Source organism: Betta splendens, chromosome 1 (assembly GCF_900634795.4).
Source record: "Betta splendens chromosome 1, fBetSpl5.4, whole genome shotgun sequence".
NCBI classification, from domain to species: Eukaryota; Metazoa; Chordata; class Actinopteri; order Anabantiformes; family Osphronemidae; genus Betta; species Betta splendens.
The window spans coordinates 5,169,165-5,190,977 of NC_040881.3; the positions used below are offsets into that span (position 1 = coordinate 5,169,165).

At 43.3% G+C, this 21,813-nt stretch overlaps 1 protein-coding gene across 6 annotated transcripts in view; it reads left to right on the plus strand.

Moving 5' to 3' along the window:
• The window catches only part of fbxw7 (F-box and WD repeat domain containing 7), a 74,130-nt gene that overhangs the window by 14,271 nt on the left and 38,046 nt on the right, over window positions 1–21,813 (plus strand). For 4 of the 6 annotated variants that reach the window (XM_055507665.1, XM_055507669.1, XM_041068261.2 and 1 more), the window contains 2 exons: window positions 10,223–10,471; window positions 10,564–11,076. In XM_055507665.1, coding sequence (XP_055363640.1) covers window positions 10,289–10,471; window positions 10,564–11,076 — 696 coding nt within the window. In that variant the 5' untranslated portion in view covers window positions 10,223–10,288. Of the gene's footprint in view, window positions 1–5,668; window positions 5,815–10,222; window positions 10,472–10,563; window positions 11,077–16,056; window positions 16,456–21,813 lie in introns of those variants that run through there. The other 2 variants (XM_041068249.2, XM_029147353.3) reach the window with 2 other exon arrangements.

Genomic DNA, 21,813 nt, shown 5'->3' on the forward strand with positions numbered 1-21,813 from the left:
ATTCAGTCAGAATTTTTAAGCGCGACTTCCCCCTTTTTATAGGAAGTGCAGATTCTTTTTGTGTGACAGGAATGCCAAATGCGTTAATTGTGGCAAGTTCAAAAGAAAGATTTAATCATTTTAAGTGTGCAAGCAGTGCACAAATACAGTAAGTCCGTACTTGTCCTTATGGCTTGATGTACTTGTCATTTAAATGGAAGCTGAACCTGATTGAAACCTGACACTGAAATTATTGTAATAAGATGTAAAGTGTGAAGCCAGGTTGCTTTGATATTTGACTGTTCATTGAACTGTGCATGCGCCTGCTTGTTACCCTTTGCTGGTAAATAGTTGAACACATTGAACAGAAGAATGGTTTTCGGTGTTCGGTGTACATGTGATGGTGTACCACAGATGTCTGCTACAAAGAAGTGCTCCGCAGTCACTTCCTGAAAAGGTCCTTTTTGAATTTGAAACTGCTTCCTAAGCAGACTGTTGAAAGGGGCAGAGATTTAGCTACCCTCTGTGTCCCTCTCTAATCAGTCCCACACCTCTTACCCACTCATTCCCTGTAAATAATTCATAACAGCCTTTTGCCGCTCCAGCAAAGAGAGTACACACAGTTGATAATGGTAGATATCTGGGGACAGTGAGAAATCGCTGCTGCGGCACATTTTAAAAGTCTAGACAGTTTAAAACCACTTTAAATCGACTTGGTTTAATAGTGAATTTCAAGTCCAAATGATGCTTTGCATCTCATTTCATCTGACACTTGAGCGGAGTGATTTCTTTCTTGTAACAAATACAAAATACAGTAGGTGAGTGGTGACAGTCAGGCTTAGTGCGTTTTCATTCATGCAAACAAGAGACCGTGTTGGAGACAGGAAATCCAACCCTGGATCTGTGATGGAGGAGTTGGGAAGTTCGGACTTTTACCAGACTTACTTGCTGAAATTGCATAAATATACAGTGGTTGTTCTACAGTGATGCCTTCAATGCGGTGTATTCAAGTTTTCAGACGACATGAGCGTGCAATGACTCTGATGTCTTTAAAGGTCAGTGCAGTGAGAAACTACCCACAGATGCTGGTTGCAGTTAGTGTTGAGTTTTCAGTCTTTGCCCACTAGAGTGCACTCCACTCAGAGAAAAGAGTCTTTCTGCAAGCCCAGTCACACACACATTAGAAAAGGTGTTTAAACATTACATTTTTGCTGTAGTCGTTTATTGTGTTTTAGATTTGGTCATGCGACTGTGACAGGGGGTATAAATAGGAATCCACTCATCTCCTCTGAGGGAGGAGAGCTGGGGGCTGTAATTTGTTGACTGCTTTAAGGATCACATATACAAAATTTGTTATTTTCATATTCTTTAGTTTAAGATGGGAATCGCTACTTACAGTGACATGACATATTACAGATAAAATGATGTTAGACAAGTGAATGAAAAATAATCTTATATTAACGTTATCAGAACTATACTGAAAGGTTTTATTCATATAATTGGCTTGAGGCATTTTAGACTGTGGTGCTTTGATAATGGTCCCAGCTTTCTCCATTAATGTCTCATCTGTGGCTGATTCTCAAGTGTGTGCTACAGGTTTACTGTCCAAACACAATCAATCACAGCACACTTTAATCCATCGAATTAGACCATTATTTGAAATGTTCTTATTCTAAGCGTAAATAAACGTATTTCATTGATGGGAAAAAGAGAGAAGTCTTTGTCTTTTAAACTTAAAACTTTGTGCCTTGAATTAACATGATAAATGATAAATACTTCGTGCCAAACTGTACAATAGTTTTAGGTTTATAGGTGGGAAATTTGAACGGGACATTTGAAAAATGCTCAAAATATTGTTTTACGGTGTCAGCTGTTAATTTCCTTAGATAGGCATGTAGCTTGTAAATTGATGAACTAATCAATTCACGCCAAAGGAGATTAAGTATCGGAGTTGGCATCATGAGAAAAACACAGTGAAACTTCTCCCAGCTCAGTTTGGAGCCTGGGAAGAGGCTCGGAAGCAATTTTCATGGTTGAAAAGCTGTGTAATGAAATGTTATCTTTCAGTAATGAAGAATAATAGCAAGAGACACTCGGGAGAATTAAAAATGGTGAAATCCATGAGAAATGTTGTTGGAGGTGGAATAACTGATGGATATGTGATACGTATTTAGGTCTGAACTATGCGTTTTCAGTGTGGTGAGTATGTTGGAATGAATGGTACATGTTTGAGTTATTTCTCCTTTGTTTGTCTTGTAAGCTTGGCTCAAGATGTTTAACTGTGATAAACGGAGTTGTCAGTATCAGTGTTATAATATAAATCAATCCTCATTGTTGACATTTCCCTTTTGTTGGCCTATTTTCACATACTATAAACTGTCAAAGTTTCTCTCTAATGATAAATAGGAAGTTATACCCATGTGGTGGAGCGGAGCCGCTTCCAGTCAGCAACAGTGACGCAGCCTCTTTGAAGCATGAGATGAACACCTTCATCGTTCTCCGTTACAGCAATAGACTTCCTGGGTTTGATGTTCAGGTTGGATTTAGAGCTGTGTTTAACCTACTGTTTGCATTTACCCTAAGGGCTGAGTGTACAACGCGCTACTGAATGGAAAGCTTCAGCCTGCTGATGCAGTGTAGCACAAACTCACAATGCATCAGCATTCATTGCATGTCATGTTCCAGTCTAGCTGGTCCTCTGCTGTTTGAGACACTACAGCTGCTGGGTTTAAGCCCTGTTACGTCTACGGCTGGAACTCTTTGCTGCGGTTCATCGTCTCCCTTTTATGGATCAATACGAAGGCAGGGAGCTGACACGGTGAAAGCAATATTCATAAATAATGAACAGGGAACACTTTCACAGTGTCCTGTCTTTTATTTCTAGCAAAGAAAGGAGCAAAATGTGTGCAGTAAACTGCAAACACACTTTTGCTTCTTGAAGCGTTTAAGTAAAACACATTATCGCTTCTCTGCCTGTTCTGAAGTTTAAGTCTCGTTAGACCTTTGGTGTTTCAGACGACTGTAGATATGGGTCTCTGTGTTGGCTGGGTTCAATTTCTCTTGATGTGCTGTTTGTTCTGGGGCGAAGGCAACTTGGTGTTTCAGGAAATCTCTGCTGCAGTGAATCGCAGCAAGGCGTCACCTTTAGTATCACTTCTGTCAGCAGCACAACGATGTGCCAGTGAGTGAGCGAGCACAGAACGGCTTCACTTGATTCCCCATTATCTCGTCGTATAGTAGCAGTCACAGATGCATGTGATGCACCTCATCATCCAAAGAAAGGGATTAAGTAACAGTCTCTTTTTCAGGTGGATTCTGTAAAAGTGATGAGAACTAATAGCCGTTGATCTTAGAGTGGATCTTGCCAATACACTGAATTCCTGATGACTGAAAAGGTTCACCAGCACAGTGTGAATAAATTTGGGTGCTGTGTGTGTTGCAAATTCTTGTATTTAAACTCCTAATGCTGTATATTTGCAGTAAAGCTTTAGTGGAAGTTAATAGGTATGTTTCTCAGGTTAGAGCCACATTTGTGTGGTCGTTGGCTGGGCAGGCTGCAAAAATGTATACGCAGTTAGTTGCATCTATTAGGTTTACAATCCTAGTCCTTCTAGAGTTTCAGTTTAAAGGACACTTTGGATCCTTAAGAATAAATTAGTTTATAAATTAATGAGCTCTCACATGGGGAACACGACTGAGAGGAGAAGTGAATCATTTTATCTCATTACAACAGCACCTGTCTAGGTGATTATATTAGGCAGCAAGTTGAACACTCAGCTTTTGAAGTTAATGTGTTGGAAGCAAAATAAAGGGGGGCAGGCGTAAAGGTGTGAGTGACGCCAACAAGTGCCAAATGACGGCGGCACGGTCAGGCGTGCGGGTCACAGCATCTCTGAAATGGCACATCCTCTAGAATGAAGCTGAGTTTGTATGCAATTCACAGGACTTAAGGGATCTATCTCTGTCTTCCTGTTGCCTGCTTTTGAAATGTATTAATGCAGTTTCTTAAAGCTGTAGAGAATTAACTTCTTTTTAAATTTAGTGCTTCTAGTAAAATTAGATTTGTTATATTGGCTAAAGTAACCAGAACCCTTCCCTCTATCATTATGAATAGATTAGATGCCTTCAAGCTGTCAGGAATTAGTAAAACACAGTATGTCAGATGTCCTATATCGGATTTTTAAGACAGAATTTTTTAAACTATAAAAAGAATGAACTTGGTGGAGAAGGGACAAATGCATGTTTCTAGTCAGTTTGTGTTGGTGCAGCATCTGTAAAACCCCCAGCATCTTTTTTTTTTTTTTTTTTTTATTATCATCCTGGTATTGCTAGTGATGAGACAACGATTAACTCATTTACTGCTATTGTGATTGTGCTATTAATAGCAAGCTGCTGCAGTTCCTTCAACACAGCCGCCCGCCTCATTTTGTCGACTTATCTTTGCCTTGCGTTTATCGCTGCCCCTCCCACTCATTATCGCCCCCTCCCAAGGCCTCCCGGCTTCATCAGCTCCTCCTCGGTGCTAAACGGTGTTCGCGCTGTCCCTGTGCGTCTCGGGCTCATCAGGCTAAAGGTCTGTGAGGAGCTGAGTGGGGAATATGCTGTCTCATGCACGCCCGGACAGAGGTTGACAGGATGTGCTTTTATTGGCATTCGACCTGTTTGCACCATGTAATGTTTACTTTATCAAGTGTTGGGGTAAAATATTTAATAACTGCACATTTTCTGTTTATTCTGCATATGAATAGCTTCTTCCCCCTCTGCTGCTCATTATTACAGTAATCATCAGAGGCATCTTGATCCGGTGACAGGTTATTACCATCATAATTCTGTCTGCTCTGTTATTGTCTCCTAAATGCTTACAATGGGCCCCTCCCCCTCCGCTTCTTGACTGTATCCTGCTTATCAGTCCTTCCAGTGCACGCAGAGTGGCTTGGATTTTTTTTTTTTTAATTTTATTTTCTGCCCACTGCTTCCTCAATTAATGGAACGTCTAGGAGACGGCGTGTCATACGAGGGGAATCACTTTTATCGGCAAGTTGGAGGAGCTCAGTCTGAGTGGTTTACCGCCGGAGCTGCTCTCTGTGGAGGGGGGTGAGGAGGGGGGGGGTGCACAGTTGTGGCGGCAGCGGCGCTGACGGGAATAGCATCCTCAGTGCACGGCAACCGAAGGCAGCGGCGAGAGGCGAGCGAGAAACGGTTGGAAACCGTGGCAGACAGGAGGGAGCAGTGGCGGACTGCGCTGCTTGTGCGTTATTTGCGGACCCAGGAGAGGGTGTTTTGTGCATTGGAGGGACTTTGACAAGAAAGCGGAGCCGCGCGCATGTTTGGCGACAGAAGTACAGATGGAGTGGAGTAAGTGGGAAGCAGTCAGCAGGTAAATGGACCGACAAATGGTACTTTTCAACTCACTCGCCCTCGCTGTGGATTGAGGTGAGCGAGGCTGTCTGTATGATGACTGCAGATGAAATCCGCCGCATTTCGGTGAGCGGGTACCTGTGGATCAGCACCACGTGGAGCACGTTGCCGAGAAGGCGTTGAGCCGCGAGGACGTCCGAGGGAATTCGGCGAAGGAACCAGGAAGTGGCTGCAGCTTTGCAGCTCCTCACCCACCCCCCCCTCCCCACACACAGACACGCAAACACACACATCTTCTAACCCCAGAGAACTGCCACGTTACTAATGAGCAGGTCGATGTGTGGCTGTGGCTGCAGCATCATCTCCTCTCTAATGAAGAGACTGGGCCGCACAGCTTGCTGCTCAGATCTCCTCTCCTGCAGCCATACTTCAGAGCAGCTGCAGCGGCTGGCCACCGGCTGCCCCCGTCAGCCGAAGGTAACGCATCTCCATCTGCTTTCTGATTAGCCCGTGGTTAATGGCTTGTCCACTATATTCAGGCAACATGGGGCCGGCCGACGTGTTGCCATAAGCACCACATGTGACGTAGAGCACCTTTTTGTTAATCTGCCTTGGCTGTGTGAAGCTATTTTTCAGGTTTAAGAACTATGGTACCAGTGAGAGAACCACAGTAATTGATTCTCTAATGGAACAGGTGATTTAATGGCTGCCTTGCTGCCTTGACAACAGCGGACTTGCTTTCAGCTTGCGGACTCATTTAAATGGATGCCTTCAGTCTTCCTGTGGTTTACAGTGATTGCTGCCCCTCCTCAGTTGTAGGAAAAGCTTTTTTTCTAATGGAACAAATAAAAGCCAAACAAGACACTGTCAGAGCGTTTGTGTACGAGTGTCGGGGTGAGGATGGGTGTGAGTGGCTCCAACGCAGGCTCCTGTCTCATGATTGCAGCTTCTAGGGTTCCCTCACTTTCACTCTTTATGCATAGGATTGTTTTAATAGTTGGAGTCCACCTGGCAACTGACCGGTCTCTCCGAAGTGGTGACCAATTCTTTGTGCCCAAGAAAATGTAGGCTCTCACGAGTTGTGGTATTACTCGGCTGTTGCATGGCAACGCATCAAATGAAAAGGGGACGCCGAGTGACAGAAGAGGAGGCGTCGTGCTTATAGACGCAACCCTAAGGTCACTTTCATGCTTAACAAGAGTTAAATCATTTTTCTGACAAAGCACTGACACAGACTGGAGGATTTCGATGTGAAATGAACGTGGAAGAGTGGTCTCCCCCCGTCAGGCCTCTCCGGAACAAAGGTTTCACTTTCTTCCTCTGAGACATCGCAGGGCACCAGCTTGAAATAGAGCCATCGATTAATAGTGTCTGCATTGAGCTGAAGACAGACGGGCTCGAAACAGTCCTGTGCTCATAGTACTAAGACTTAAATCTGTAATTAGGAAAACATATTTTCTCTAACAAGTCTTAATACTAGTCTGAGTAGTGAGAATCTCTATGGATTTAGTGTCACATCGCGCAGTTCGTAAGAAGGAAGGTTCGACCTGCTAAAATGTGTCCTTCAGCTTTCAGCTCCATTATTGATTTATTCAGTCTTCACTAATGTCCCACTGTTAATATTTGAAAATCTGGGTGAAGCTACTCCACATCCGCTGCTTAATCTATATCTATTACTATGTGCTAAGCCAATATTATCTCCATTCTCTCGCTTGTTCTATTAAGGTCACAATGCTCTGATTTATTGCTGCTGTCTGGGGGGTTCTGCTCAGTTCTCGGAATCTTTCCCTTAATGTTTAGTTTTTTATTCTAGCCGGAAACTGCTGATCCCTCTGTTAGTCATCTTTCATCCTTTTTAACCCTTGGATTATCATGCGATAGATCTTCATTATACTGACATTGATAAGTGCAGACCCTGATTAACTGCCTAACTCTCACTACCTTTTGGGTTTTATATTATTTAAAGACTTAAAATAAATAAGTAAATAAGGTTTCACAGATTTGCGGGCGTTGGTTTCATTCCACAGCTGGAGCAGGTTGTCGTCGGCTTTCATGAAGACCTGTTGCTCACACGTCAAAGACTATAGAGGTCCGTGTCCGTATCTGTCTAGATTTATACTCTGGAAGAAGTGACCCATGAGTCCAAGCACCTAGTAGGGAAGTCTGTGGCCCAGCTGTGGTATTATATGAAGTGCCAACTTGGCACTGCCCTCTGAGGAAAGCTCAGCCCATCAGCAGCAGCAGCCGCCCCAGGGACTCTGGATGTAGGTTGCACTGCCAGATTACTGGGCACAAAACACAAGTTCTGGTCTACGACATGGTCTATTCAATTCCTCTGAGAGAGGAGAAAGCATTTTTTCTGTAAGCACCATCAACACTAAAATGACAAGACAAATTACAGTCTAATGTGTCTCGCTCTTTTAACTTTGTTTGGGTCTACACTAACCCATGATGGGAAAATCAATCTAGTTTGTGTGATCACTATCTTGTTGTACACACTGGGTTAGTCGGAGTTTCTCTTAATTGTGTCTAAAAATGAGTGACGTAGCTGCATAGCTGCCCATTGGTGTGTTAATAAGAGCGAGCCCTTTTATATTATACTATCTTTTAGTCTCCATCAATGTGAAATGTGCATCAGAACATTTTTCTTATCTGTCATTTTAACATGATTTTTTTTTTTTTATGTTGGAGGAATGTGCGTGCTGTAAAGCACACGGTGCCTTGTGAGTGTAATCTAGTCTCACAGGGAAAGCTCCCAGTCTTATTTCCCCTGGTTGCTCGGTCTCTCGGTACCTGTGTCACATTGTTGCCTTATGAGAAGGTACAAACTCACACCTGCCCCCTTGCTTTTACTAAACCTATTTTGTCCACTGACTAAAGACTAAAAATAGAGCGTGATCGATGAAGCTGGTGTGTGCAGTACTAATGCACACACCTACTGATACTATGTTCTCTATAACACATTTTTCTGTTTTCTTCATCACAATCGCAAAAGGGACACTCTGCGTAATCTAGGAGCTGCTTGACTTAAACCTTTTCTTGCCATTTAAATAAGAACTGAATGTTGAGCATGTTGAACTGAAAATTAGTATGATTAAAAATAATCTTGAATTACTGACCTGTTTATCTTGTGTAATTACCAGTATTACCTGAAACACAAAGCCTTTGGCCATAAAATCATCCACATAATGAAATGTACCCAATTTAATCAGTGGCAGGTTTTTAAGCCCCTCACTCTGTACGCACTGCTTGCAATTGTGTGGACAACATTAACAATAACCAATGTCATGCTGCGTTTAGGAAACTAATTACAGACCCTCGGTTGCGTCGCTAAAAGCCAGGGACAACTTTAGCTATTCATAGCCTTCCTCTCCTCGGGTCCCGGTAATGAACTGGCTGTCTCGAGAGGTGACTATGCAATCTGAGATGGGTCTAATGCTTCTCACCACAGCAGCGAGGAAACGCCTTTCAAAGAGACCGATGACGTCTCCTCAAGGTCAACGCCATTGCTTTGCACTGGGAAAAAGAAATATTTGAGCCTCGCCGAACTATTGTCTCCACTCATCTCTAGCCCCTTGAGATGACAAACCTGTGCTCCTGTTTGCTAGTGGGCACAAAAGTCAGACACCGTGAAAGACTTGAGTTAGAGAGGTTTTGAAGTTGTGTCTTTTGAGTACACACAATTCTCTTAGTGGGTTTTGTTTAGACCCATTTTGTTTAAGAAAAACAATCGGTGCATTCTAAGCAGACTTCCAGGCAGAGGTAATTAAAGTATAATTTGAATGAAAGGTTTACTGGTAGAAGACCATTTATTACTGCCACCACTTCAATAATGTTTTTTTTTAATAAGCTCTTAAAGCCGTAGAAATGTAACATTTGGGATTTAACAATAGAGAGTGACAATAATGTGATTAATAAACAAATGTGATACAGCCCAGTTTTTAATTTGTCCCTATCATCATACATCCACCTCGTACGGAGCACGGACATTACAGGCAGTAAATTTCAGCTGAACTGCAACAGCAGAACAGACAAAGGCCAGCAATGTGAAATTACCGGAAAACCACATTTGAGTAAAAGTAGCAAAAAATAAATGAACTTCACACAATACTTGAGCTTGAAAGGGAGTAAGTGCATCGCGAGTACTGATTGTATGTCTTGATTAGCATGTCGGTCGTCGCTTCCTTCTGAAAGTCTCGCTTCAGTGCCACCTCCTCCCCCCGTCTCAACGTGCCACTACAAAATCCTTAACACAACTGTGACTGCCTTTAACTCATGTACGCAGCAACTGCCTCTTACGGGCAAATGGACCAAAAGAGGCAAAAGTAGGTGCGTTAGAGCGGCGCTGCTGCATGACGTGGATTATCCTCTGCTTTGATGTGGTTTAACGGGAGGAAGCGGTTCCAGATAAAGCTCTGGATCCTTTCACATGTAATTTGAACTCTTCCAGATGCATGTGGGGTGTGATTCAGTAGTTCTTCAGTTGCACAATGATGAATGTAAAGCCGGAACAGTCATTTTTTGCTTTTCTCAATAACACAACTGTTATTGACTGTTTTTGGACAAGCTTCGGATACACTTAAGCTGTACTACTCTGGTCATTGGCATTGTTGAAATACTAGTAGCTCTCAGTAGCTCTATTCTGCCCTTCCATCTGCACAAGAGGTAGAGCATCTAACACGGGTCTGCAGCCAAACCGTGATTATCACCCTTGTCATGCTGAGCTGCAGAAGTTTGTTTCCTTAATGGCAATATTTTTGAGTGGAGTGTGGAGAAGGGTTTTCAAAAAAGGAACTACGCCTGTGTTTGTGTCTGTTATTTGCCTATGTGTAAACAAGAGAATAAGGATTAATTTCTTATATCCTCTTTTGGCTTCTTCTTACAGAATGTCAAGACCTTCTCCTCAGACAGCCTAGCGAAGGTCCAGGAGGTAGCAAGCTGGCTTTTGGAAATGAACCAGGATCTGCTGTCGGGGGGCAGCAGCAGCAGGCGGAGTCGGGCGCCGGGGGGTCCGGCAGTGCGAGGTAACGCCTCCTCCACAGCCCGGGCACCCCAGCAGCCAGCAGAGGATGGTGACGAGGATGAACACATGAACCAGGTAGTGGAGGAGGAGGAGGAGCAGCTGCAACAGAGGGTAAGGCCGTATGGGAGGGTGAGGTCTTCACAAACTCAAAATCTAGGTATTGTCTGACTTTTCCTAACAGATATTGCATATTTGTCCCACAGCCTGAGGCATCACAAGTTGATGGCGAAGGAGAACAACCGTGGGCACCCACCGAGTCGGGAGCCAGCAATGGCCCTCGGGAAGCGGAGGAAGAAGATGGAGAGGCCCCACCAAACGAAGTGAACGGAGGGGAGAAAGGAGCCCGATGGATGTGGGGGGCACAGCAGAGGCGGCTGCGTGGACAGCCGCTGGAGGACGAGGAGGAGGACGAAGAGGAGGAGAACAATAATAGCAGTAGCCACCAAGAAGAGGAGGAGACGGAGGAGAGGACAGAGGGAGGGGAGGAGCAGGAGAGGGAAGAGGTTGAGGAGGAAGAGGAGGATGAGGACGAGGAAGAGATGGACCAAGACAGTGATGACTTTGAACATTCAGTGGAGAGTGGGAGGGAGGAGGAGGAGGATGAGGAAGGACAAGGGGAGGAAGGGCTACGGTCTCCCCCTCTCAGGAACAATGTGTCTGCCCCCAACAACAACCCGGACTCGGGTTGTACACACCAAAGCTCTTCCAACAACAAGGTAGGTTCAACTGGAATGTTTCTGTTACTGTGAGATGTTGAATTGATGTTGTGACACTGTGGGCAAATCCAAAACTGTCACACAGAATGAGTTGCTCACAGCTGGTGTAGCTTTAGCATCCAGCCACTTCCACAGCAGGCTGCACAGAGCTTCATATTTAAAACAGTAGCGCCCTCTATTGGCTGAACTGGGCCAGTGAACTGCTGCCTATTATTCAATGAATACAATTGTCATAGTGACATCATTTGAAGGTCCACGTTTCCCCATCATCATGGAGAAGGTAGGTTTGTCTGTGCTGAACATCAGTAAAGGTCATTGAGTCTGGGTCATGTCTGCTTGTCCAGTACAGACTCAAGCAACGTATTCTGTGTTGAAGAGATAAATGATGCATTAGGGTCAGTAAACATGAGCTACAGCCGGCACATGTGACATTTTACAAGGTCTTACAAAGACTGTTGAGCTGCTTCAAATGAAGGCAACAGAAAATCTGTTGAACGCAGTGCCTGCTCTTACAGGTCCCGTACGTTTCTGTACATGCATCCATCACAAACAGCAGCAGAATACTGCTGTACTGCAAAACTACACAAAGTAAATACAACCACCTGATTTCTGAGTGACGGCTTTAATTGCTTGGAAACATAATCAGTACTAGAAGTCACTAGATGTGTTGTACTGAGTAAAACTAGCAGGTTACTTTATTCATTCTTTATTCAGTGTCCAGATGCCTCTTTTAGGTCCTGTTAAACTTCAAGCAGTGCTGCATTTGAATGGCACATGGATTGATCACTAACATGATGAGTGACAGAAACCAAATGCGTGTAATAGTCTGCCAGATCTCCCCTCAACAACAGAATTGATGTGCTGAGTTTGAGCGACTCTGATGTCACGCGCCGGTGTTCGAACGCTAATCCTGGCGTCTTGTTACTGCGATGAGTGACGGCGCTGCGGTTTTGTTGAGTGCGTCTCGGCGACCTTGACCACACCTGGATTTAAAAGGATGAAATGGAACCTGCCAAGACGTTTTTAGAAGCCGGGCTTATGTTACCACTCCGTTGTGTATTCGCAATGCGTTTACATCGATTTGTCTGCAGTCTACTGAAAACGTTGTCATCATGCAGTCAAAGAGGCCCTAGTGTTTGTAGTTATTCATTTCATGTCATACCTGCGTTTTCAACATAGTGATCCTATGCGTGTCTGAGACATCGATGCAGATACAGCCCATGCTCACGTTCTCCTAAATATAGGCAATAGTCAGAATTTGTGTGCTTGTCGCCATGCGACGTCGCTGTCGGATAGGTTTGTCAAGGCCTTGGTGACTGTGGTGGATTTGATGTACGCATTCTGTGGAGCTGTGAATCCTGTGTGCCGGCGTGAAGCAAGAAGAACAGACAAAGTTAAATATTAGAAGATCATTCATCAGAACGCCCTTAGTTCGTTGCCAAAATTCTAATTCCTTTATACCGTTCGACGCGAGAGGTTTCTCCAAGAATTCTGAACCTAATGCCAATTATTTTATGGCTTGGGGCTGTAACTGCCTCCATAAGGCTTTCAGTTGGAGGTAGATTGTGACAGTTGCGTTGAAAGAAGCAGGTGGAGTGATAGTAACTTAAATAGAACATATATGTACTAGCATCAAATTCCTCAAGCCTAGTATTTTACCTTAAATTGACCCGATTTGATTTTGAAAATTGTTAATTCACTTGAAATTAGTTTATCATATAATGAATCTATTTAACCAAGTGGACTATTAGCACTTTATGGAAACAAATGCTCTATAAACAACCTTTCAGGCCATGACATCAGCATTTTGACGTGCCAAACTAGATGTAACATGTAAAAAGGGAACATATCTGGTTAGGTTTTGAATGACTGCTGCTGGGAATCTGACACTGGTCAGTGGGTTGAGGCAGGTGTTTATCTCTATGCTGTATTACATTAGGTCCTGGGGAGGGACTTTACAAGCAGCGCTGTATTTTCAGCGTAAACACAATGTAATTAGCTTAAACCGGGGGAAATTAGTTGTACCTAGTTTAATAATAGAGGGAAAATAGACATTTGTTATATAAAACATCTATAACTCTAATGTGTCTATAATCTGTGATGTAATAATAATTTTCTGCCTATTTCAGGCTTCTTACCGCCACCTGCCCACCTCTAAATCAAATTTAACCGATTAGTCATGACCAGAGATGACCACATTATATGAATCTTACAGGATTAGATGTCCCACAGTGACTCATCATAGCTTTTGATGGCAAGCGCCTGTGTAGCGCTATAAGGTGGCAGCAGCACGTTGAGGGCAGGGTGTGCTGACAGTTGCGCTGACGCTGTCTGGAAAAAAAAAAGCGTTGACATATTGTATTATAAGAAGTGTCTGATATGTTAACTACACTGCGTGCCCTTCAGTTTCTCACCCATGGGAGCTTAATGGTTACAAGATGTTTCCATAATTCGCCGTTGAAGCATCATTGCATCTGACGTAAAATGATTTAATTATGAGCTGTTTTTCTTTTACCCATAGTTGCCTCAGTGTCCTTGTACTTGCCCCTCTCTCTTTATCAAGTTGTCTTAGCAAATTTTCAAAAGTGAAAATACGACTAATCTGAATTGTGTATCTGAGCAACGTGTCAAAGCTGCACCCACTGTCCTGGAGTGAATTTGTTTCTTTGTTAGTCCAGTTAGTTTTCATCTTGGCAACCTGACGTCTTCTGCGCATTACTGCTCACTGCCACTGATTAAATCTTTTTCCAAAGAGAAGCAGCCTTCGTATTGTAGGTGGTGGCTCCCACACATTGGCCTTGTCGCACAGGCAGAGATGAACCACAAAGGAGCGATGTTCTCATCCACCCACGTAAAAGCAACTAGTTTGAGTCACCGCCGACACGTATTGACAGCACTTCTTAACGGAGGTCCTCGTTACAAACCGAAACACCTCCACGCGTCCAATCAGTGCATCATTACTTAGCAGCCTGGCTTTGCTCATTTACTTTTCTTCAACTTTTGTTAAGTGTTTACACTTAAATAAACCTGTTACTTTCTACTCTTAAGGGGGTGGTTTTCCACAGCTACTCATCCATCTCAGTTAAAGTGATATAACCTTATTAAGAGTGACCAACAAACACAAACGGGTCAGGTGGCAACTATAATTGATGAAAAGGTTAAATAGTTGTACCCAGTTTTATGATGCAGGGGCATTAAGATGTTAAGTTAGATGGTAGAATTAATATTTGTTGTTGATTTTAACAGCATCATTGTATTTTTTGTGTGAATATTGATTTATTTAATATAATTTGTTTTTTAAATGAAGACTGGCTATTGTAGCGCAGTAGTGTAGAGTTGTTTCCCACTCTTCAACACCAGAGGGAGGCATTTTTTTCTGTTCATACAATAAAGAGTGTCCAACAGGTTGTGTCCCTGCTGCAGCACAGGCTTTACCATGTAATGACCTGCTGCTTGTCTTGCGTGGATGCATTCCAGCTGTGTGAGCAAGCGTTGGTATCTTTTCTTTTCTACTGATGCCTGGTGTTTGGCAAACGTATGCTCATTTGGCCAGTGCAGAGACAGGGGCTATATCTGCAGGCATGACTATCATATCAGTTGCTTTGAAAGTGGGAGTAATTATAAAAGCACTGCATTGCTAAAAGCCAAACATTTTTGACCTCTGGCACTGCAGCAGTCTAGGGATCTCTTGCTAGGGATGGTAAACTCAGTGACCAGGCAGTAATACTGCTACAAGTTATTAAAAGCAAGTGGATATCATTTGCAACTGTTGTTGAGTTCTAACTCATAAAATTATTACAATAACAAGACCTTTTAAACTAAGTATTTGACTTTTAGTAGTTTGCAGTCAGTGGTTTGTGTGGGGATTTTCTCCATTTGGGTAGTTTTTGATTAGGGTTTTGCTCAACGTTTGCATGTTACTACAAACTGCTGGGATTCACTCAACTTTGAGATGAAATTAATTAACATGTTAATATCTTGATCACAAGAGGAAATGAAGCAGATGTTAATGGTTAAAGAAAAGGTATCGTCAGAAAGGACAGGCGTCGTAGATTATCCAAGGTTACACATGCTTTCATGGTGATTTACTTGACAGACTTGTCATTCAGACTGGAACGGTGTGTCTCGCGTTGCTTGATGGCCTAAGATTAGTCTGAAAGCTCAAGTAACTGTCTCACAACGTGGGATGTGAAACAACCTTCCCAAAGTTATTGCTCACTACATTGTTAACCGTGATTTGTAAACAAGTCTAATTAGTGGGAGACAAATGTCCTTTTTACTTCAGATAATGTAGACAATAACAACCAGCCCGAAGCTCTAGTCATTGTGTTGGTTCCACATGTTCAGTGGTTTGGCCAGCTTCAATTCTGTTGTATGTAATGCATAAGCGCAAGTGTTGTTCGGCCACAGTGGCGTCCAGCGGGTGACTGACGGCCTGCTGTGTCAGGACCCTCAGATGTTCTGGCACTGTAATCCTTCTCAAACAATAGTGGATGTGAGAACAGAAGGGAGGTTAAGCCCTGTAGGTCCTTTTTGTTACCATGTGTTCATAGATTTAAATGCACACGTTTTTCAGGTCCTTGCTGTTGCGCCTCTTGCATGTGAAAACTTTAATAGAAGTGAAACATCAAAGGGCGAGCGCGATTCAGGTGCAGATATAGTTATCTGACATTTCGCTGTAAGCGAGCGGTTGCGTTTCGAAATTGAACCGAGTGCATGATGTGGACGACTAATTTGGGAGGAGCAGAAGGGGCTCGGAGAATGACCACAACGAGGAAGCTCCATGGACACGTGTGCTGCGTCGGGCGACATTCCACCACCCGGGGGTCACGGGAGCAGATTCCACAGTGCCTGTCTGAGGGAGGAGAGACGAGTCGCTCCATCCTGTTTTCAGGGCCTGGCGGCAGCTGCTCCGCCTGGCTTTGGCGCAGCAGTGACCTCACACCCCGGAGATATTTTAAAGGATGCCAGTCAGCAGCGAGATGAGTTGTGAGTAGGTGGGTGCAGGAGGCTGACCAAGCACGGTATTGATACGTCTGCACAATGGTTACGGGGTCCAAGGGAGACTGCACTTTGGTCTAGGGCAGGTTTTGCGTTGGTCGACACGCTTTCTGAGCTCTTTCTGGGATATGACTCATTAGACGACCTCCCGCTGCAATGCTGAGGCATTGCCCCATTCCCCGTTTCTCATCGTCCGGTGCCCGGAGAAAGACGCCAAATGTTTCCTGTGAGAAAGAGAAGACTTTTCACAGCCCCCAGGAGAGCCAGGCACTCGACTTGGCCAAAGACTGCGCCACTGAAACGTTGCCGCCACAGAAAGTACTCAAGATATTTAGCATCAACATCATTGCTCAGGGTTTGCCTTTCTGCCGCAGACGGGTGAGTATTTTATGTATCCCTGTGACATTTTCAGGTTTCATCTATGTCAAAGGTCCTTCTGGTCTTTTACTACCTGGGCCATTGTTTCACCTTAATTAACTTTGTTGCACCCGCTCTTGTGATGTCTTTTGTCCAGGCCTCGACTTTATCGAATGCTACAATCACTTGTGATATAAGTGTTTGCCACAGCTCCACCCATGGCAGATGCACCTCCACCACATATAACCTTAAAAAGGCTGTCGCAAACGAGCCTATTTATAGAGTCGTTTTTTAGCTGATGACAATAATGCATTGAATGGATAGAAATAAAACCTTGAGTTTGCCAGTGGCTACTATAAAGTCTTAGAACTTTTTAATTACATTTATAATTGTTGTTATAGACTATTGTATGCAGTAGTGTCTACAGAAATTATAGTCTGTCAGTAAAGTTGTTACAGTTTGATTTAAGACTTAAATAAGCTGTTTGTTTGTTTTTTTCTTGGACTGTAAATTAGGTTGCCTGGTACGAGCTGTAAAATTAGCAATGCTTGCATTAAGAATCTCCTGACGTTACTGCTGAATTAATTCTGCGTAATACACAATATGAATTGAAAGTTAATCAAATCGGACTCCTGTGTCAGGTCCACAAGCCTAGAGGCAGTTTTTAAAGGACAAAGTTATATTACTTTCCATGTTCCCCCTCTCTGGCTTTATCTGCACAGATATTATCAGCGCCACTCGACAGAAACGAAAACAACCAGTTAAAGTCGGTTACGTCCTTAACAATGTCGAATGTCACTTAAATAGTACTTAAAATTGTCTTTATGGTAAATCATGTCTGACATGACACTTAAATGAAGTGCTACATAATTCTATAATTTGTTGGTTATGTTCATTCAGGCTTTCTGTCGAAAGCTACAGTATGTCATTGCGTGTGTCATCTGTGCCTGCAGTGATGAAAGCGCTGTCTTTTGTGAATTTAAGAGGCACTTTTGTTGACAGTCTTGATGAGTTAATAGGTTAATTCGACCAAATTTAAGACTCGCACTTTGACGATCCTGACAAAGGACGCCCACAGTTCTCGTTTTGCTGTGTTTGACCCCTAAATTACAGTGGTGCTGACAGAAATGCCTACATGTTATCAGAAAGACAGTTAAAAATATCATCTCTTAGACTCAGAATTTGGTGATAGGGTGATGAGAAGTATCAAAGACAAAAATAAAACATGGGGGGTGGATGCTACAGTGATTGGAGATGTTCTACCAGACAAAGGCTCCACTATAGCAATGAAAAATTTAATTCATATTGTTTATGTGCTAGTTTTCCAGTGCAAGATAATCTGTGACACCATAGCAGTATTTTAGCTCACAGGCCTAAAAGATTTTTAAAGATTAAAATAAACTGTACACCTCTCACAAAGAGGAAGGTGTCTTATTACACACTCTAAGATTAAGATCACATCACATTTAGGTTCTGTTTTAGTCCCCATCTGTACAAACAGACTGCAAAATATGTCATAACTTTAGGCAGACGTTAAGCAGTACCTGTTTAATGATATACTTTACAAAGCAACATTTATAGTTAGGAAGAGTGTATGTTTGCTAGGTGGACGGAAACTAAAGGCTGCATGGAGTTGTTGCTCTATGTGGAGCGGAAGCCTCGTGGTCTGATATGCCTATAGCAGCTGCCTCCGGTGAATGGCATAGCTGGGATATCTTTCGGTGGGTGATACCATTCATGCTGCATTAAACTGTGTCTTAAGAAGGAACAAATGCCAAAGTTTTCCTCCTTGTTTTACAGTTTGAAGAGCTGGCTGTAGTAACTTCCTTGCTCATTATCGTCCTTTTTTCAGGGAGCCAGAATGGGCGTCCAGCTGGTGCAGCCGATGGCGACCAATATATAGAACGTTAACAGCAGGGCATTTTAGTTGTGGTATTGCTTTTCTCACTCACCACACCCTGCACTTAAGGCTTGTTGGGTAAGGTGATCTGGACTTGCCCATAGAAGCTATGTCTGTATCAAGAACTATTAGATGCATCTGCTGTTTGAGCAGGTGGTGTGGGAGCGCTGTGACTTTCCCCGCTGGCCTAGAGTTTCCTGTTATTCTATATGGTATGTAGCAACAAATCAATTTCCTTTCTGCTCCATTTATGTTTTGTTTGCTTCATTTAATAGGTTTGCTCAGGTCAGATTAGGACTGTTGGCTGTAGTTGTCCTTGGTGCCCTCTGACCCTGAGACGGATTTGTATCTGTCCAGGAATCCTCGTCACATGTTTCCTGTTGGTACAGGTTCCTCTGTCAGCTGGTTAATTAAGATGGGCTATCTAAAGACATTTTATGTTGTTTTATAATAATGCTCACAAAGCCACAAGTTCTCTGTTGCGATGCACCGTAATATTCCAACTGTCTATTTTTGAGAACATATGCCTGGATACACCGAGGACTTACATATTCACTTTCGATTGGACTTGTCCCTGTTCGGTATGTGACAGCCAGAGTGACACGATACCACACCGGATCCTTCAACCCTGGAGGTCAGAGGATGGGAACATGGCTCAAGCGTTACCTTCCTCGAGTGTTACTTCTTTATTAGAACTTCGGTTTCACCTCGGCCACTTCGTTTTAGCAGCAGAATCAGTACTCCTCCTTCCCCTGTTGGTTCTCATACAGAAAAGAAGACGTATAACGAACAGTGTTGCAGGAGACAGAACATAAGTGCACTGAATAGCCTGAAGTTATTTGACAAAGTTCAATTTAAGCAGATGAAAAGCTTTTATGAACTGCTTATAATGAAGAACAGTGTCATCAGAGACACTAACCACTACAAAAAACTAGATCTGTGCTTCAAGTCTCCTTCCAACATCAGTAATGCAGATTTTAATGTTCTCTTTAATGTGCACTATTAAATTTAAGTAACCTAATTTAATGTCCTCCATCTTCAGTATATGTACAGTAAATCTAATTACTTCATATATTTGCCACCCAGATTTTGCTGCTCATACCTGATATCTACAGTGAGTCAGTGTCTGGAAGGAAGATAAGTGAGCTGCCGAGGACTCTGCAGATAACTGTTGAGATAAAAGTGGCGCTCCCTTGACAGCATTATGCTGCTTCACAAGCATCATCACAGACCTTTTAACCATTTTCTCCTGGTTCTAGATAGCCGACTGCAGAATATGATGTTTGACAGGATGGGAAACTAATTAATCTTTTGAAGTTTATGTCCTTTAATTTTTTCCCCCCCTTCCACCGCTGATGCAATACATTGTAATGCTGGAGTGAAGCTGAAGGGAGATCCTCTTCGTAGTCTGGTTTTCCTTTTGAACAGTTTTAACTTTTAAATGTGAGAAGTTTCAGAGTTTGCAGCAGAATTCCCATAAAACACCAGCATTTGATTTGTGCAGCTGATAGGTCATGTTTGAGAGGCCGTAATAAATGGTTTAGTTAATATTTTGTTGGTCTTTTACATTCATGTTTTCAATTAGATTGGCATTTTTCAAAACCCGTATTTCTCCAGTCATCTGTTGACACTTGTTATTTTTGGCCCTTTGTATCAAGCTCATTCTGCCTTCATGAGTCAGTACTTTTGAAGACAGCTGATTTTCACCTCCCAACTTTCAAACCCGTCACTCTGTCCTGAAGTGAGGACCACACCGCGGGGACACCACAGGAGGTTGGATTCCAGTGCCCTTGGTCTCCAAATAACACTGAGGGAAGAAGGCATCTGCCATTGGCTATTCTGAGAGGCAGTCCCATTCCTGGGTGCACATGGATCCAGTCTGCTAGCTGCACAGCACCGGTATCGGCCAAACAGTTCAGTTTACGCCTGATTTCAAGGCCGACAACGTGGCAACAAAGATATCAGGGCAGTTTTGTTCAGCTTGACTTCAGCCCACTTGATCTGATATATAGAAACTCAATGTGTCTACAAAACCCTTTATAATATATTGCATTCCTATACCTTTCATCACTGACGCCTGGGCTGTTTGATTCTTGGCAGTGAACCTACGTCTGGTCTAAATACCACTTGCGTTTTAGCAGGTGGTGTAGAGTGTTATACTTTTGCGGTGCTTTACATACAGAGCATACTGGAAGTGCTCCCACCTGCCACAGGGCTGCACTGACATTTCCCACGCTGTTAGATGGGGGCAGTGAGAGGCAACAGCCTTCCATCAGTAATGTGGTAAAGAAAATATCTGCCACACGTCGGTTGCAGCTTGCACCTCCTTCAAGCCTTAAAGTTCACAGGCAGGAGGTACGTGTGTTGTGCGAGGCCGCTGAGCATTTTTGTTAGATTTATCAACCAGTTAGTAAAAAAAAACTAAAAAAAAACCTCTGCATTGCTGTCCACACTGAGCTGCTCTGACATATTTGAAATACAATGTGAAGTACATTGCTTTGTGTTTAAGGAGACTCCAAACTGCCAACTCCATTATGACTTTCTGAGCTTTTTACCTTTTCATTATCCTAGAAAGTGACTCTGTAATTGAGGAAAATGTTGTCCCCTGATTTAGGCAGACCCATGGGAAGCCTGGAAATCCTTTCTTTTCATCAATGGTCAAAAAGTTCTCAGTGAATTTTAGGAAGGCTGAAGTTGCATTTAATAAAATGCAACTTGCTTAAAGGAGCCTCTATTCCCAGATCCCAGATCAGCAGGTCACAAAATGTGATCCAAGGTAACACTGCTGTGTTAAATAAAGGTTCTGCCATGAATTGTGAGTCTGTATGTAGTAACATTCCAAAGTACCAGGATACTGTTTAATTATTTTGAAGCCAAACCTGTGTAGTTGAAGTTTTGGGTCAAACTCTTTAACTTAAACTTTTTTGTATCCCAATATTTAAACTCTTGAAATCTTATGGATTATTGATAAACTTTTTGATTTGGTGATTCAGTGTTATCTGAACGAAAGCTTCTCACCTTTTGTGCCTTCGTCCCAGCTAAAGTGAGCAGCCCTGATCAGCTGTAACCTTAGCGACGGTAATTGTTTTTGGCAGCATCACTCAGGGCTCCTCCAGCTGTAAGCACGAGTCGGTGAATCACCGCGTTCTGTCGCTTTCCTCTGTGTGCGGATCAGCCGTTGTCAGCGCTGACCTTCAACAGCCCGGGCCTTTTGCGTCTCACAGTGACCCGCCCGCTGTAATCCGGCCCCGGTGAAGACGGCCTGTGAAAGGCTAACAGACGGGCTGTAACCGATGCGGCTGTGCGCATAGTTGGGCTAATCTGCGCGTGAACCCCGCTGTCTGAGTCGCAGTGTGTGGTCCCCCTGCTCTTGATGTGCTACTCTGGTGTGTGTGTGTGTGTGTCTGTGTGTGTGTGTGTCTGTGAGTGGACGCCCTCTGCAGTCCGACAGCCTGGACCGTCGTCAGTCCAGCAGAAAT